Consider the following 18,622-nt stretch of genomic DNA (forward strand, 5'->3'; position numbering starts at 1 on the left):
GGAGAAGCATCTCGGGTCTCTCGCTCTACCAAATAAGCAAAGGGAGCCACGGAGGGGACGTCTCCAGCAATTCTTGTTCAGTTCTTCCCACTGTTTGAGTGCGGATTCCCCAGGCCTTTCCTGTAAAGATTTCAACAGAGAGGCCACAAACAGTTTTGAAAATTAGGCACCTCCAAGCCCCCTAGATCTCTAGTTTTTGAAGAATCAGTTTTGCCACCCTCGGGGTCTCTTTCTCTGAATGTAACTGAATATCTTACTTTGAACTTGTTTAAGCATCACATCAGGTGTTATCACCAGACCAGTACAACATTAATTACCCTTAAGGTCACAGCGAGTGATCCAGGCTTCCAGAGGCCCACACCCCTTCCACCAGAAGAGGACCAGAAGCCTCATCTACATATCCTATCCAGCAGCCCCAGGGTAAGGACTCCAGAGGTCACAGGGTGCGATCCAGGCTTCAAGAGGCCCACACCCCTTCCACCAGAAGAGGACTGGAAGCTTCATCTACATATCCTATCCAGCAGCCCCAGAGCAAGGACTCCAGAGGTCACAACGAGTGATCCAGGCTTCAAGAGGCCCACACCCCTTCCACCAGAAGAGGACCAGAAGCCTCATCTACATATCCTATCCAGCAGCCCCAGGGCAAGGACTCCAGAGGTCACAGCGAGTGATCCAGGCTTCAAGAGGCCCACACCCCTTCCACCAGAAGAGGACCAGAAGCCTCATCTACATATCCTATCCAGCAGCCCCAGGGCAAGGACTCCAGAGGTCACAGCGAGTGATCCAGGATTCCAGAGCCCCTGCACCCCTTCCACCAGAAGAGGTCAGGAAGGCTCATCTACATATCCTATCCAGCAGCCCCAGAGCAAGGACTCCAGAGGTCACAGCGAGACATCCAGGATTCCAGAGGCCTGCACCTCTTACACAAGATGTGGACTGGAAACCTCATCTACATATCCTATCTAGCAGCAACAGGGCAAGGACTCCAGAGGTCACAGGGCATGATCCAGGCTTCCAGAGGCCCAAACCCCTTCCACCAGAAGTAAGGAAGGCTCATCTACATATCCTATCCAGCAGCCACAGAGCAAGGACTCCAGAGGTCACAGGATGCGATCCAGGTTTCCAGAGGCCCGAACCCCTTGTACCAGAAGAGGACCGGAAGCATCATCTACATATCCTATCCAGCAGCCCCAGGTCAAGGACTCCAGAGGTCACAGCGAGCGATCCAGGCTTCCAGAGGCCTGCACCCCTTCCATTAGGAGAGGACAGGAAGGCTCATCTACATATCCTATCCAGCAGTCACAGGGCAAGAACTACAGAGGTCACAGCGAGTGATTCAAGCTTCAAGAGGCCTGCACCCCTTCCTCCAGAAGAGGAATCATCATCTACATATCGTAACCAGCAGCCACAAGGCAAGGACTCCAGAGGTCACAGGATGCAATCCAGGCTTCCAGAGGCCCGAATCCCTTGTACCAGAAGAGGACCAGAAGTATCATCTACATATCCTATCCAGCAGCCCCAGGTCAAGGACTCCAGAGGTCACAGCGAGCGATCCAGGCTTCCAGAGGCCTGCACCCCTTCCACCAGAGGAGGACAGGAAGGCTCATCTACATATCGTAACCAGCAGCCACAAGGCAAGGACTCCAGAGGTCACAGGGTGTGTTCCAGGCTTCCAGAGCCCCTGCACTTCTGGCTCACAAGAGGACAGGAAGACTCTTCAAAATATCTTACCCAAAGGCCTCTGGGCTAGGTCTCCAGAGGTCAGAGGGCATGATCCAGGCTTCAAACTCCACAGCCCCTGTAGCAAGGATCTGCTCTCCAGGTGATGAGTTGTGCTCTCGCACTGAAGGCGAGTCTCCCAGGGCAACTTCCCTGGAGGGAAAATTTAGGTCGGTCATCATAATTGGTGATTTGAACATTAAAATGCAGATAGCTGGATGGCTAGTGGACGTGAGGACTGCCTGGTAATTTGCCTGACTGGAAGAAGGTGGCGGACCTCACGCGTCACCTAGATAGGATTTTAAACAGTGCTGGGGAGGAGCCAGCTGTCGTGGTACATGTGGGTACCAATGACATAGGAAAATGTGGGAGGGAGGTTCTGGAAGCCAAATTTAGGCTCTTAGGAAGAAAGCTGAAATCCAGAACCTCCAGGGTAGCATTCTGTGAAATGCTCCCTGTTCCACGCGCAGGTCACCAGAGGCAGGCAGAGCTCCAGAGTCTCAATGTGTGGATGAGACGATGGTGCAAGGAAGAGGGATTCAGTTTTGTAAGGAACTGGGGAACCTTTTGGGGAAGGGGAGTCTCTTCCGAAGGGATGGGCTCCACTTTAACCAGAGTGGAACCAGGCTGTGGGCGCTAACTTTTAAAAAGGAGATAGAGCAGTTTTAAACTTGAACAATGGGGAAATCTCTTGTTTCTTTGAAGGATAGGGCATACCAAGAGAGAGGTTCCAATAAAAGGAAAGTAGTCCATGTGCCTATAAGTAAAGAATAACCTGAGCTAAAGGATTCCAAATTATCCCTAACAACTGAAAAGCAGGTTGTTAATACAAACAAAAAACACACGTTGAACTGTCTGTATGCCAATGCCAGAAGTCTAAGAAGTAAGATGGGAGAGTTAGAGGGTATAGCAGCAAATGATGAGATTGGCATAATTGGCATCACCGAGACCTGGTGGAAGGAGGATAACCAATGGGACAGTGCTATATCAGGGTACAAATTATATCGCAATGATAGGGAGGATCAACTTGGTGGGGGCGTGGCACTTTATGTCCGGGAGGGTATAGAGTCCAACAGGATAAAGATCATACAAGAGACTAAATGCTCAGTAGAATCTATATGGGTAGAAATCTCGTGTGTGTAAGAGTATAGTGATAGGAGTATACTACCATCCACCTGGACAAAATGATCAGCTGGACAATGAAATGCTAAGAGAAATAAGGGAAGTAACCAATTTGGCAGCACAGTAATAATGGGAGATTTGAATTGCCCCAATTTTGACTGGGTAAATGTGGCATCAGGACTTGCAAGAGACAAAGTTCCTGGATGTAATAAATGAGTGCGTCATGAAGCAATTGGTTCAGGAACCAATGAGAGAGGGAGCTATTTTAGATTTAATTCTCAGTGGAGCACAGGATTTGGTGAGAGAGGTAACAGTGGTGGGGCCACTTGGCAATATTGATCATAGAAATGAAACATAGAAACATAGAAATGACGGCAGAAGAAGACCAAACGGCCCATCCAGTCTGCCCAGCAAGCTTCACACATTTTTTCTCTCATATTTATCTGTTTCTCTTAGCTCTTGGTTCTATTTCCCTTCCACCCCCACCATTAATGTAGAGAGCAGTGATGGAGCTGCATCCAAGTGAAATATCTAGCTTGATTAGTTAGGGGTAGTAGGGGTAGTAACCGCCGCAATAAGCCAGCTACTCCCCGCTTTGTGAGTGCGAACCCTTTTTTCTTCTCCCCTGCCGTTGAAGCAGAGAGCTCTGCTGGATGTGTGAAGTATCAGTTATTCTTCTCCCCTGCCGTTGAAGCAGAGAGCTATGCTGTATATGCATTGAAAGTGAAGTATCAGGCATATTTGGTTTGGGGTAGTAACCGCCGTAACAAGCCAGCTACTGCCTGCTTTGTGATTGCGAATCCTTTTTTCTTCTCCCCTGCCGTTGAAGCTATGCTGGATATGCGTGAAGTATCAGTTTTTCTTCTCCCCTGCCGTTGAAGCAGAGAGCTATGCTGGAAATGCGTGATGTATCAGTCTTTCTCCCATGCCGTTGAAGCAGAGAGCTATGCTGGATATGCGTGAAGCATCAGATTTTCTTTTCCCCTGCTGTAGAAGCAGAGAGTTATGCTGGAAATGCGTGATGTATCAGTCTTTCTCCCATGCCGTTGAAGCAGAGAGCCATGCTGGATATGCATCAAAAGTGAAGTATCAGGCACATTTGGTTTGGGGTAGTAACCGCCGTAACAAGCCAGCTACTCCCTGCTTTGTGAGTGCGAACCCTCTTTTCTTCTCCCCTGCCGTTGAAGCAGAGAGCTCTGCTGGATGTGTGAAGTATCAGTTTTTCTTCTCCCCTGCCGTTGAAGCAGAGAACTATGCTGTATATGCATTGAAAGTGAAGTATCAGGCTTATTTGGTTGGGGTAGTAACCGCCGTAACAAGCCAGCTACTCCCCTCTTTGTGAGTGCAAATCCTTTTTTCACATTTCCTCTTGCTGTTGAAGCTTAGAGCGATGTTGGAGTCACAGTAACCATGTGTATGTTTATTGAATAAGGGTATTATCTCCAGGCAGTAGCCATCATTCTGGCGAGTCACCGACTCTTCATTGGCGGCCTCTTGACTTTATGAATCCACAGTGTTTATCCCACGCCCCTTTGAAGTCCCTCACAGTTCTGGTCTTCACCACTTCCTCCGGAAGGGCATTCCAGGCATCCACCACTCTCTCCGTGAAGAAATACTTCCTGACATTGGTTCTGAATCTTCCTCCCTGGAGCTTCAAATCGTGACCCCTGGTTCTGCTGATTTTTTTCCTATGGAAAAGGTTTGTCGTTGTCTTTGGATCATTAAAACCTTTCAAGTATCTGAAAGTCTGTATCATATCACCTCTGCTCCTCCTTTCCTCCAGGGTGTACATATTTAGATTCTTCAATCTCTCCTCGTACGTCATCCGATGAAGATCCTCCACCTTCCTGGTCGCCCTTCTCTGTACCGCAAATTTGAATTAATGACTGGAAGAGGAATAATAAGTAAATCCACGGCTCTAGCATTAAACTTTCAAAAGGGACACTTTGATAAAATGAGGAAATAGAAAAAAACTGAAAGGTGCAGCTACAAAGGTTAAAAGTGTAAAACAGGCATGGACATTGTTACAAATTACATTTTAGAAGTACAGTCCAAATGTATTACACGCATTAAGAAAGGTCGAAGAAAGACCAAACAATTACTGTCTTGGTTTAAGGGCACAGTGAAAGAGGCTATTTTATCCAAAAAAGTCCTTCAAAAATTGTTAAAAGGACCATAGAAATGAAATGAAATGACGGCAGAAGAAGACCAAACGGCCCATCCAGTCTGCCCAGCAAGCTACGCACTTTATCCATTTTTATTTCCCTTTTTTTCTCTCCCACCTGTTACTATTGGCTTCCAGTACCCTCCAGCCCTAATTCCCCTCCACCCCACCACCAATTTAGAGAGCAGCGCTGTATCTGCATCCAAGTGAACGTCCAGCTCAATTAGGGGTAGCAACTGCTGTAACAAGCAGGCCACACCCTTGCCCCATACTCTTACCCACCCCTGTTATTATTTTTTGTTTGTTTTTTAAATTTTTTTGGAGATGGCAGCCCTCCATCCTTTTGCTCCGTGAAGGTGGAACACCAACTACTGGCCACTGGCATCCCGCTCCGTGAATGCCTCTGTGGCTACTGCCGCTCCGTGGAGTGTTTGAATGCCGCTGTGGCTACTGCCGCTCCGTGCAGTGTTTGAATGCCGCTGTGGCTATTGCCGCTCCGTGCAGTGTTTTGCTGCCTCCACTTTATTCACGCCCTCTAGACTTAATGGATCCACAGTGTTTATCCCACGCCCCTTTGAAGTCCTTCACAGTTTTGGACTTCACCACTTCCTCCGGAAGGGCATTCCAAGCATCCACCACCCTTTCCGTGAAGAAATACTTCCTGACATTGGTTCTTAGTCTTCCTCCCTGGAGCCTCAGCTCGTGACCCCTGGTTCTGCTGATTTTTTTCTGGCGGAAAAGGTTTGTCGTCATCTTTGGATCGTTAAAGTTTTTCAAGTATCTGAAGGTCTGAATCATATCACCCCTGCTCCTCCTTTCCTCCAGGGTGTACATATTCAGATTCTTCAATCTCTCCTCGTATGACATCCGATGAAGACCCTCCACCTTTCTGGTCGCCCTTCTCTGTACCGCTTCCATCTTGTCTCTGTCTCTTTGTAGATATGGTCTCCAAACCAATGTGAAGAAAACAGGAAAAAGGATAAGCATTGTCAAGTTAAGTGTAAAACATTGATAAGGCAGCTAAGAGAGAATTTGAAATCAAGTTGGCCGTAGAGGCAAAAGCTCAAATTAAAACCGTAAAAATTTTGTTTTATTTATTTATACTTTATTAATTTTCTCAAACATTTTACAATGAAAAAGTATAAGTAAATAGGAAATGACAATAGCAATATTCCATAAGAAAACAAATATGAAAATAACTACATCTGCTATTCCACTAAGTCCACATTAATTGGGGAGCCTTAATAATAAAGAAAAAGATCACAAAAGAAATATTCAAAAACCTAATGAGTAAACTGAGAGTTACAATTTTAAATGACCATCAATTAAATCCAACCTAGGTCAAACACCATCCCTCATCCCCCTTTATCAGTAAGGAATACTCCTGGAAGGCTCCCAAAAAAAACCTTTTTAAATATATCCGAAGCAGGAAAATTAAGAGTGAGTTGTTCGGACTGTTAGATGACCGAGGGGATAAAGGGGCTCTTAGGGAAGTTAAGGCCATTGTAGAAGGAGTAAATTAATTCTTTACTTCTGTGTTTACTAATGACGATGTTGCGGAGATACTGGTTCCTGAGATGGTTTTCAAGGGTGATGATTCAAATGAACTGAACAAAATCTCTGTGAACCTAGAAGATGAAGTAGGCCAGATTGATAAACTAAAGAGTAGCAAATCACCTGGACCAGATGGTATGCATCCCAGGGATCTGAAGGAACTAAAAAATGAAATTTCAGATCTATTAGTTAAAATTTGTAACTGATCATTAAAATCATCCATTGTACTTGAAGACTGGAGGGTGGCCAATGTAATCCCAATATTTAATAACAATTCCAGGGTTGATCCAGGAAACTATAGACAGGTGAGCCTGACTTCAGTGCTAGGAAAAATAGTGGAAAATATTCTAAACATCAAAATCACAGAGCATATAGAAAGGCATGGTTTAATGGGACACAGCATTTATTTACCCAAGGGAAGTCTTGCCTCACAAATCTGCTACATTTTTTTGGAGTTAATAAACATGGATAATTATGAACCAGTAGATGTGGATATTTAGAAGGAGTTTGACAAAGTCCCTCATTAGGGGCTTCTAAGAAAATGAAAAAGTCATGGGATAGGAGACGATATCCGTTTGTGGATTGCGAACTGGTTAAAACAGAGGAAACAGAGAGTAGGATTAAATGATCAATTTTCCCAGTGGAAAACAGTAAACAGTGGAGTGCCTCAGGGATCTGGACTTACACCTGGGCTTTTCAATATCTTTATAAATGATCTGGAAAGGAATACGAAGAGTGAGGTTATCAAATTTGCTGATGGCACCAAATTATTCAGAGTAGTTAAATCACATGTGGATTGTGATACATTGTAGGGGAACCTTGCGAGACTCAAAGATAGAGCATCCAAATGGAAGATGAAATTTAATGTGGACAAGTGCAAGGTGTTGTATATATAGGGAAAAATAACCTTTGCTGTAGTTACACGGTTAGGGGCGGATTTTAAGAGCCCTGCTCACGTAAATCCGCCCGGTTTTACGCGAGCAGGGCCTTGCGCACCGGTGCGCCTATTTTACATAGGCCTGCCAGCGCGCGCAGAGCCCCGGGACTCGCGTAAGTCCCAGGGTTTTCCGAGGGGGTGTGTCGGGGGCGGGGCCGATCGGCGCGGCGTTTTCGGGGCGGGACGCGGTGTTTCGTGGGCGGGCCCAGGGGCGTGGTTTCGGCCCGGGGCGGTCCGGGGGTGTGGCTGCGCCCTCCAGAACCGCCCTCCGGGAGGCGTAAATCCCCCAACAATGGTAGGGGGGGGTTTAGACAGGGCCGGGGGGTGGGTTAGGTAGAGGAAGGGAGGGGAAGGTGAGGGAAGGGCGATAGCGAATTCCCTCCGCGGCCCCTCCGATTTCGGAGCGGCCGCGGAGGGAACGGAGGTAGGCTGCACGGCTCGGCGCGCGCCGGCTAGACGAAATCGGTAGCCTTGCGCGCGCCGATCCAGGATTTTAGCGGCTACGTGCGTATCTACTAAAATCCAGCGTACTTTTGTTTGCGCCTGATGCGCCAACAAAAGTACGCGAAGGCGCCCTGACTGAAAATCTACCCCTTAGGTTCCATATTAGGAACTATCACCCAGGAAAGAGATCCAGGCATCATAGTGGATAATACATTGAAATTGTTGGCTCAGTGTCATGCGGCAGTCAAAAAAGCAAAAAGAATGTTAGGAATTATTAGGAAGGGAATGGTGAATAAAACGGAAAATGTCATAATGCCTCTGTATCGCTCCATGGTGAGACCGCACCTTGAATACTGTGTACAATTCTGGTCGCCGCATCTCAAAAAAGATATAATTGTGATGGAGAAGGTACAGAGAAGGGCTACCAAAATGATAAAGGAAAGACTAAAGAGGTTAGGACTGTTCAGCTTGGAGAAGAGATAGAGGTGTTTAAAATCATGAGAAGTCTAGAACAGGTAAATGTAAATTGGTTATTTATTCTTTCGGACAGTAAAAGAACTAGGGGTCACTCCATGAAGATAGGAAGTCTTTTAAAAGAATCCTCAATACTCATTTCTACAAATTGGCCTTTGAAGCTTTTTAGCCATTTTATTCCTTGCTTGTTTGATCTCTGGATTGAATTTTTTGTATTATTATCAGCCAAATATGTTTTTATTTTACATTTTCAGTTGATGTAGGTTTTATTATATTCTGCCCTCAACTATAAAAGGGTGGATAACAGATATTATAAATAGATAAATAATGTTTGGCTGCTTGCCAGGTACTTCTGATTTGGATTGGCAACTATTGGAAACAGGACCATGGGCTTGATGGACCCTCGGTCTGACCCAGTATGGCAAATCTAATGTTCTAATGAAGATCCCTTTCACTTTGGACCGCTCGGTGATTTACTCTGCATTGTGCTTGGTAGGGGAGGGGAGGAAAAGCATCATCACATCTCTCATATCAGGCACCAGATTGCCTTGAGCTCCCCTGGGAAAACTGAGTTAACCTTACTGTCACCTTCAGTCTCTGGCAGTGCTGAGCTACCCCCGGGAGTGACAGAGAGACCCAGCCCTGACACGAGCTCCATCTCCTGATGTAGAAGCTCAGCACAACCTCATTCAGTCTTTGTTCTATCCTTACATCTTCCAGGGGAGCTCTCATAAGAAAACCCCTCACTCCCAGGCTCAGTCTTTACATCTACCAGGGGAGCTCTCATAAGGAAACCCCTCAGTCCCAGTCTCTCTCCTTACATCTTCCATGGGAGCACTCATAAGAAAACCCCTCAGTCCCAGCCTCTCTCCTTACATCTTCCAGGGGAGCTCTCATAAGAAAACCCCTCAGTCCCAGCCTCTCTCCTTACATCTTCCAGGGGAGCTCTCATAAGGAAACCTCTCAGTCGCAGTCTCTCTCCTTACATCTTCCAGGGGAGCTCTCATAAGAAAACCCCTCAATCCCAGCCTCTCTCCTTACATCTTCCAGAGGAGCTCTCATAAGAAAACCCCTCCATCCCAGCCTCTCTCCTTACATCTTCCAGGGGAGCTTTCATAAGAAAACCCCTCAGTCCCAGCCTCTCTCCTTACATCTTCCAGGGGAGCTCTCATAAGAAAACCCCTCAGTCCCAGCCTCTCTCCTTACATCTTCCAGGGGAGTTCTCATAAGAAACCCCTCAGTCCCAGACTCTCTCTTTACATCTTCTAGGGGAGCTCTCATAAGGAAACCCTTCAGTCCCAGCCTCTCTCCTTACATCTTCCAGGGGAGCTCTCATATGGAAACCCCTCAGTCCCAGCCTCTCTCCTTACATCTTCCAGGGGAGCTCTCATAAGAAAACCCCCTCAGTCCCTGCCTCTCTCCTGTTTCTTCCCAGGCAGCTCTGATTAGGAGATCCCAATGCCTGCTCCTCATCAAACTGCTCCCTGCCTGTGAGAAGGAGGAAGGATGATCCTCTTTCATTGCATGGAGTTTCTTTGCTCTATAAACAGGCAGTTGTGTCATTGCACAGATTTGAGTGTGGAATATCCTAACGTGTATAACAGCTGCTCATGATCTGTAGGGTGGAGCTAGAAATAATCTCTGTTTTGTTTCTCCTCTAGGATGTGAAGGACACCCTGAGCAGGTACAAGTTACTTTCTCATCTTTTCTATGTGGTTGGAAATTTATATTTTTGGTGATGGAGCTTGACGGGGATAAGAGGGGTAACAAAGGATCTTATTGATTGGTAAACTGGTGGGAGAAGTGGGATTTGGTTTGGATAAGTTCCTGGAGGAAACGTCCATAAACCATTATTAAGGTGGAGCTGTAGGAATCCCCTTCTCACTGGGATGAGCAGCTTGGAATCTCTCTACCCCTTGGGATCCTCCCAGGTACTTGATGGACCTTTGGTCTGACCCATAATGGCAAAGTCTTATGTTCTTGTAGAACCAGCACCAACGCAGGCCCTGATTCCCTTCCCACTTGGGTAATGGCTCAGGCTGTGTAACCCAGAACCCAAACAGGGGAACAACTCCAGATAAACACTCCTACTCTCTTTAACTCTTATCCAGAATGCCAGAGCTAGAATTAATGCAGCCGCTTTTATAAGCAGCGGGGGGTGGGGGGCTATTCCAGCAACCTCAGTGGAGGAGCTGTTCTGAATAGTTCACTCCTCCCTCCACTAACTTTCCCATCCTAGCTCACAGGGTTGAAGACCAGGGCATCATCAGGATGATCCCATCTGCTCCATCTCTATCCCCTGGGGTTGAACATCTCCCAGAATAATCCCAGTGACTCTCTTACCTGTAGTTATATCTCATTCTCTCCACCAGTCCCATCTCTATCCCCTGGGGTTGAACATCTCCCAGAATAATCCCAGTGACTCTCTTACCTGTAGTTATCTCTCATTCTCTCCTCCTGTCCCATCTCTATCTCCTGGGGTTGAAGATCTCCCAGAATAATCCCAGTGACTCTCTTACCTGTAGTTATATCTCATTCTCTCCACCTGTCCCATCTTTATCTCCTGGGGTTGAACATCTCCCAGAATAATCCCAGTGACTCTCTTACCTGTAGTTATATCTCATTCTCTCCACCTGTCCCATCTTTATCTCCTGGGGTTGAACATCTCCCAGAATAATTCCAGTGACTCTCTTACCTGTAGTTATATCTCATTCTCTCCTCCTGTCCCATCTCTATCTCCTAGGGTTGAACATCTCCAAGAATAATCCCAGTGACTCTCTTACCTGTAGTTATATCTCATTCTCTCCACCTGTCCCATCTCTATCTCCTGGGGTTGAACATCTCCCAGAATAATCCCACTGACTCTCTTACTTGTAGTTATATCTCATTCTCTCCTCCTGTCCCATCTCTATCTCCTGGGGTTGAACATCTCCCAGAATAATCCCAGTGACTCTCTTCCCTGTAGTTATATCTCATTCTCTCCACCTGTCCCATCTCTATCTCCTGGGGTTGAACATCTCCCAGAATAATCCCAGTGACTCTCTTACTTGTAGTTATATCTCATTCTCTCCTCCTGTCCCATCTCTATCTCCTGGGGTTGAACATCTCCCAGAATAATCCCAGTGACTCTCTTCCCTGTAGTTATATCTCATTCTCTCCACCTGTCCCATCTCTATCTCCTGGGGTTGAACATCTCCCAGAATAATCCCAGTGACTCTCTTACCTGTAGGTGTCAGAATGCAAAGTTTCCAGAACCAGAGGCTGTTTCTACTGACCCCATAATGGATTTCCCACTGAGATACCCTCAGCAACTGAAGAAAGTGATCACAAGCTTTGGAGGTAGAAGAATCTGTCTCTTTTACTTTTGCTTTATTTGTTTGCATTAAATCATTAGCAGTCAGAATGTGGAGTTTCTCAGATGCAGATCTGCAATCTGTCTGTACAGATAAGAGATTGCTCCTCTCTTCCCCTTCCTCTGTTTGTGGTCCTGATCCAGTTCTCTCCTGTCTTCCCCAATCTCTTATTTATTCTTTCTCTTACATTTGCCAAAATCTCAAATTGCAAAGCCTGCCCTATGAAACACATTTTAAATGTAAATCTCTGAGATCTCTCAGTATATTCTACAGAGGGACTTGTGGAGGAAGAGAAGGCAGGGAAGGGGATATGATTGGGACTTATAAATCATGAGTGGGGTGGAACGGGTAAATAGGGAACTGTTATTTACCCTTTCAATAACAATAGGACTAGGGGACATAACATGATAGTAGCAAGCGGCAGATTTAATTCCAATCATAGGAAGTATTTTCCACTCGCAGCACAATCAAGCGATGGAATCTGTTGCAGGAGGACATGGTTAAGGGACGTAGCATGGGGGGATCAGAAGAGGATTGGAGAAGTCCCTGAAGGAAAAGTCCATAAAGAGTTATTAGCCAGGTGGACTCAGGAAAGCCGGCGCTTATCCCTGGGAGTGAGATACAAGAAATGGATCAACTATTGGGGGTCTGCCGGGTACTCGTGCCCCAGACTGGCACTGTCAGACAGGATGCTGGGCTCGATGGACCTCGTCTGACCCAGCAGGACACTTCTTATGTTCTTATGGAAATAATAAATATCGTTTACACTCTCCTACTCTCAGTTATGTATAAGATGAAGGGAATTTGTTTTTGTTATAAAGAAATATATAGAAGTGTACAGGTCAATATTCAAAATCTGAGCCGTGCAAACCCCCTAACCCCCGCCACGCCCCCTCCCATAGAGTAAAATGTGCCAGGGGGATCTCAGATCCTTGCAGCCCCTCTCACAAAACCCTCCCCCACCCCCGGGGCAGCAGAAACCCTGCTGGGGGTGAGGGAACCTCTTATAAGCTTATGGTGCTTCCAGGACTTTTCTGCTACGACGAGCACTGGAAGCGTAAACAGCCCTCAGATTTAGGGAAGTAGATTCAGAGGAACATTTATCCCACTAATCATACAGCACAAGTTATCCCACTAACTTTACATGATAAAATGTCCAGAGAGAGCAGCTCAGTCCATCTGTCACTCACTTCCTACTGAATATGACCCCCATGTAATATTTAACTTTATATACAGATAAGTCATCACTTTACTGTGAATATTGTGTTTTACCAACGAGAGAGCAGCTCAGTCCATCTGTCACTCACTTCCTACTGAATATGACCCCCATGTAATATTTAACTTTATATACAGATAAGTCATCACTTTACTGTGAATATTGTGTTTTACCAACAGAGAGAGCAGCTCAGTCCATCTGTCACTCACTTCCTACTGAATATGACCCCATGTAATATTTAACTTTATATACAGATAAGTCCTCACTTTACTGTGAATATTGTGTTTTACCAACAGAGAGAGCAGCTCAGTCCATCTGTCACTGACTTCCTACTGAATATGACCCCATGTAATATTTAACTTTATATACAGATAAGTCCTCACTTTACTGTGAATATTGTGTTTTACCAACAGAGAGAGCAGCTCAGTCCATCTGTCACTCACTTCCTACTGAATATGACCCCCATGTAATATTTAACTTTATATACAGATAAGTCATCACTTTACTGTGAATATTGTGTTTTACCAACAGAGAGAGCAGCTCAGTCCATCTGTCACCCACTTCCTACTGAATATGACCCCATGTAATATTTAACTTTATATACAGATAAGTCATCACTTTACTGTGAATATTGTGTTTTACCAACAGAGAGAGCAGCCCAGTCCATCTGTCACTCACTTCCTACTGAATATGACCCCATGTAATATTTAACTTTATATACAGATAAGTCATCACTTTACTGTGAATATTGTGTTTTACCAACAGAGAGAGCAGCTCAGTCCATCTATCACTCACTTCCTACTGAATATGACCCCATGTAATATTTAACTTTATATACAGATAAGTCATCACTTTACTGTGAATATTGTGTTTTACCAACAGAGAGAGCAGCTCAGTCCATCTGTCACTCACTTCCTACTGAATATGACCCCCATGTAATATGTAACATCTCCACTCACTGCATGCATCTTTAGCACCCTCCCCTGGGAACATCTCCACTCACTGCATACATCCTTAGCACCCTCCCCCCTGGGAACATCTCCACTCACTGCATGCATCTTTAGCCCCGTCCCCCCGGGAACTACTCCACTCACTGCATGCATCTTTAGCACCCTCCCCCTGGGAACATCTCCACTCACTGCATGCATCTTTAGCATCCTCCCCCTGGGAACATCTCCATTCACTGCATGCATCTTTTGCACCCTCCCCCCGGGAACATCTCCACTCACTGCATTCATCCTTAGCACCCTCCCCCCTGGGAACATCTCCACTCACTGCATGCATCTTTAGCACCCTCCCCGGGAAACATCCCCACTCACTGCATGCATCTTTAGCATCCTCCCCCCGGAATATCTCCACTCACTGCATGCATCTTTAGCACCCTCCCCCCGGAAACATCCCCACTCACTGCATGCATCTTTAGCACCCTCCCCATGGGAACATATCCACTCACTGCATGCATCTTTAGCACCGTCCCCCCGGGAACTACTCCACTTACTGCATGCATCTTTAGCATCCTCCCCCTGGGAACATCTCCACTCACTGCGTGCATCTTTAGCATCCTCCCCCTGGGAACATCTCCATTCACTGCATGCATCTTTAGCACCCTCCCCCCGGGAACATCTCCACTCACTGCATTCATCCTTAGCACCCTCCCCCCTGGGAACATCTCCACTCACTGCATGCATCTTTAGCACCCTCCCCCCGGAAACATCCCAACTCATTGCATGCATCTTTAGCATCCTCCCCCCGGGAATATCTCCACTCACTGCCTGCATCTTTAGCACCCTCCCCCCGGGAACATCTCCACTCACTGCGTGCATCTTTAGCACCCTCCCCCCGGAAACATCCCCACTCACTGCATGCATCTTTAGCACCCTCCCCCCGGGAATATCTCCACTCACCTCATGCATCTTTAGCACCCTCCCCCCGGAAACATCCCCACTCACTGCATGCATCTTTAGCACCCTCCCCCCGGAAACATCTCCACTCACTGCATGCATCTTTAGCATCCTCCCCCCCGGGAACATCTCCATTCACTGCATGCATCTTTAGCACCCTCCCCCCGGGAACATCTCCACTCACTGCATGCATCTTTAGCACCCTCCCCCTGGGAACATCTTCACTCACTGCATGCATCTTTAGTGCCCTCCCCCCGGGAACATCTCCACTCACTGCATTCATCTTTAGCGCCCTCCCCCCGGGAACATCTCCACTCACTGCATGCATCTTTAGCATCCTCCCCCTGGGAACATCTCCACTCACTGCATGCATCTTTAGCGCCCTCCCCCCGGGAACATCTCCACTCACTGCATTCATCTTTAGCACCCTCCCCCCGGGAACATCTCCACTCACTGCATTCATCTTTAGCATCCTCCCCCCGGGAACATCTCCACTCACTGCATGCATCTTTAGCACCCTCCCCAGGAACATCTCCACTCACTGCATGCATCTTTAGCACCCTCCCCCCCGGGAACATCTCTACTCACTGCATGCATCTTTAGCATCCTCCCCCGGGAACATTTCCACTCACTGCATGCATCTTTAGCACCCTCCCCCCGGGAACATCTCCACTCACTGCATTCATCTTTAGCATCCTCCCCCCGGGAACATCTCCACTCACTGCATGCATCTTTAGCACCCTCCCCAGGAACATCTCCACTCACTGCATACATCTTTAGCACCCTCCCCCCGGGAACATCTCCACTCACTGCATGCATCTTTAGCATCCTCCCCCGGGAACATCTCCACTCACTGCATGCATCTTTAGCACCCTGTCCTAGAATCATCTCCACTCACTGCATGCATCTTTAGCATCCTCCCCCGGGAACATCTCCACTCACTGCATGCATCTTTATCACCCTGTCCTAGAATCATCTCCACTCACTGCATACATCTTTAGCTCCCTCCCCCCGGGAACATCTCCACTCACTGCATGCATCTTTAGCATCCTCCCCCCGGGAACATCTCCACTCACTGCATGCATCTTTAGCATCCTCCCCAAGGAACATCTCCACTCACTGCATGCATCTTTAGCACCCTCCCCCCCGGGAATGCTTCCAGTCAATGTGTGCTACTTTAATACCCACACCCTGGGAACACCTTCACTCAACAGGTGCACCTTTAACACCTCTTCCTGGAAACCTCTCCACTCAGCCCTTGTTCCTTCAGCCATATTCAGGGGACACAATTAATGATTTTTACCACTAGAAATGTCTTTGATAATTAGCCTGAGAAGTCCCAACAATGTTATCCTGATTGTATCCTCAGCATCAGCCTTAGAACAGGAGACAAAATGCAGAATCAGTTCAGAGACAACTTCCTGGCTCAGAAATCAATAAAATCCCAAAGAGGAACCTCTAACAATTCTGAATTATCTGTCAAATAGCAATAAGAAGACAGCGTGAATTTGTCTGGGATTTCTGTGATACGTCTGATGCACATAAAAACAGAGAATTATCATTTGTATAAATATCTGTTTATGATTCTATTCTAGCGCATATAAAATGCCAAGTTCTTTCTTTATAACAGAGGAAATGTCACAAGTTCTCTGATGGATGTTTTATAAACTGGAAGCTCTAACATTTCTCTATTTCTTACTGTTTCTTCTCACCCTGCAGGACTGGGTAAGTTTTATTCACAGTCTGATAAATATATTTCTGCCTGGCACTGTATTTATTTCTCTTCTCTGACCTCTGATCCGTGTTTCTCTTTGTTTTAATTCAGAGTGGTGGATGGGATGTGGCAGATATGCAGGTAACTGCCTCTGATATAACTAATTATACAAATGATCCCGTCTATGAATGAGAGCTGCTACAGGGTCTCCTCCAGCCTCACCCTTCCCCTCCCTTTCCCCCTCTCAGCTGTGAAGCTGCTGTCCCTACAGCCTCCTGAGCTGCCATGGCTCTTCCTCCATCACTATCACCGTCCCTCCATTCCCTGCCCCTCACTCTCCTTCCAACTGAAATCATCCTCCCTCTCCCCCTCTGCATGCTCCTGCCCTCCCCCCTTCCCCTTCCCAGCTGTGAATCTGCCGCCCCTGCAGCCTTCACTCTCCTCTGCCCCTTGCTCTGTGCTGGCCCCGCTCTCTCCGCTCTCTGCGTCTCCTTCCCGCCTGCGTGGCCGGTGCAGCTTCTCCCAGTGCAGACCCCAGCGCCAGCACCGCTCCCTCCTGCCCCATGGGGCAATTACTGCACTTCCTGCCGCAGGAGCGCATGCAGGGAGTGACCCAGACCCCGCCCCTTATACTAAGGACTGCTCCTGGCTTTAATGGCAGGGGGGGGGGGGTCACAGGGGGAGGGGTTTCAGGGAAGGGAAATATAAATGGGAAGAGGAGGCCAATGGGGCTGTGAGTTATAGGAAGCCCGGCAGGGAATTAACCAATTAGAAACTCTCTGTCACTGATGATGTCAGGGGAATCAGTCCAATGGGAGATACTGGAGAGCAGCCGGCCAATAGGATGACTGGTGTGATGAGCGCAGTCAGTGAGTGACAGCCAATAACAGAGCTCCTCTCATAGACTAAGGAACTGACTCAGGGAGCAGCCAATGAGGTTTAGGGGGTGGGAGAATGAGGAGCCAATGAGAGTTAGAGCTGGGGGAGTATAGGGAACCAATGGTGTGTGAGGAGCTAATGAGGAGTGGGTGCTCATGTTTATTAATGTCTCCTCCTCTCTGCAGTGCCTGTGACTCTGGATCCTGAAACTGCGCATCCCCAGCTCCTCCTGTCTGAGGATGGGAAAAGTGTCAGATGGGGAGGGACAAGGCAGAGCCTCCCCCACAGTCCCCGGAGATTTGATTCTGAGCTCTGTGTGCTGGGGCGTGAGGGCTTCACCTCGGGGAGACATTACTGGGAGGTGGGGGTGGGGGAGGGGGGTTACTGTGCGCTGGGGGTGTGCAGAGACTCTGAGAGGAGGGAGGGGCTGATCTCACTAACACCTGAGGTGGGATACTGGGGAGTGGGGCTGTGGGATGGAGGTAAATGCTGGGCCCTCACCTCCCCCAGGACCAAGCTCCCCCTGAGAGAGAGACCCCGGGCAGTGGGGATTCTCCTGGACTATGAGGGAGGGGAAGTTTCATTTTACAATGCAGAGAATAAATCTCATCTCTACACCTTCTCCCACACCCTCACTGGCTCTCTCCTGCCTTTCTTCTGTCCTTATAAAGCAGCTCTGAGGATCCTCCCAGTGCCAGGCTGGGAGTGAGAGACCCCGGGCAGTGGGGATTCTCCTGGACTATGAGGCAGGGGAAGTTTCATTTTACACTGCAGAGAATAAATCTCATCTCTACACCTTCTCCCACACCCTCACTGGCTCTCTCCTGCCCTTCTTCTGTGCTTATAAAGCAGCTCTGAGGATCCTCCCAGTGCCAGGCTGGGAGTGAGAGACCCCGGGCAGTGGGGATTCTCCTGGACTATGAGGCAGGGGAAGTTTCATTTTACAAAGCAGAGAATAAATCTCATCTCTACACCTTCTCCCACACCCTCACTCCCTCTCTCCTGCCTTTCTTCTGTACTTATAAAGCAGCTCTGAGGATCCTCCCAGTGCCAGGCTGGGAGTGAGAGACCCCGGGCAGTGGGGATTCTCCTGGACTATGAGGCAGGGGAAGTTTCATTTTACAATGCAGAGAATAAATCTCATC

General features: G+C 47.6%; 1 protein-coding gene across 1 annotated transcript in view; it reads left to right on the top strand.

Moving 5' to 3' along the window:
* The window catches only part of LOC115081590 (E3 ubiquitin-protein ligase TRIM41-like), a 35,380-nt gene extending 17,551 nt beyond the window's left edge, over positions 1-17,829 (top strand). The window contains exons 4-7 of the mRNA XM_029586012.1: positions 10,076-10,098; positions 16,604-16,609; positions 16,710-16,739; positions 17,663-17,829. Coding sequence (XP_029441872.1) covers positions 10,076-10,098; positions 16,604-16,609; positions 16,710-16,739; positions 17,663-17,684 — 81 coding nt within the window. The 3' untranslated portion in view covers positions 17,685-17,829. The remainder of the gene's footprint in view (positions 1-10,075; positions 10,099-16,603; positions 16,610-16,709; positions 16,740-17,662) is intronic.
* Positions 17,830-18,622: the final 793 nt, after the last annotated feature.

Source organism: Rhinatrema bivittatum, unplaced genomic scaffold (genome assembly GCF_901001135.1).
Source record: "Rhinatrema bivittatum unplaced genomic scaffold, aRhiBiv1.1, whole genome shotgun sequence".
NCBI lineage: Eukaryota > Metazoa > Chordata > Amphibia > Gymnophiona > Rhinatrematidae > Rhinatrema > Rhinatrema bivittatum.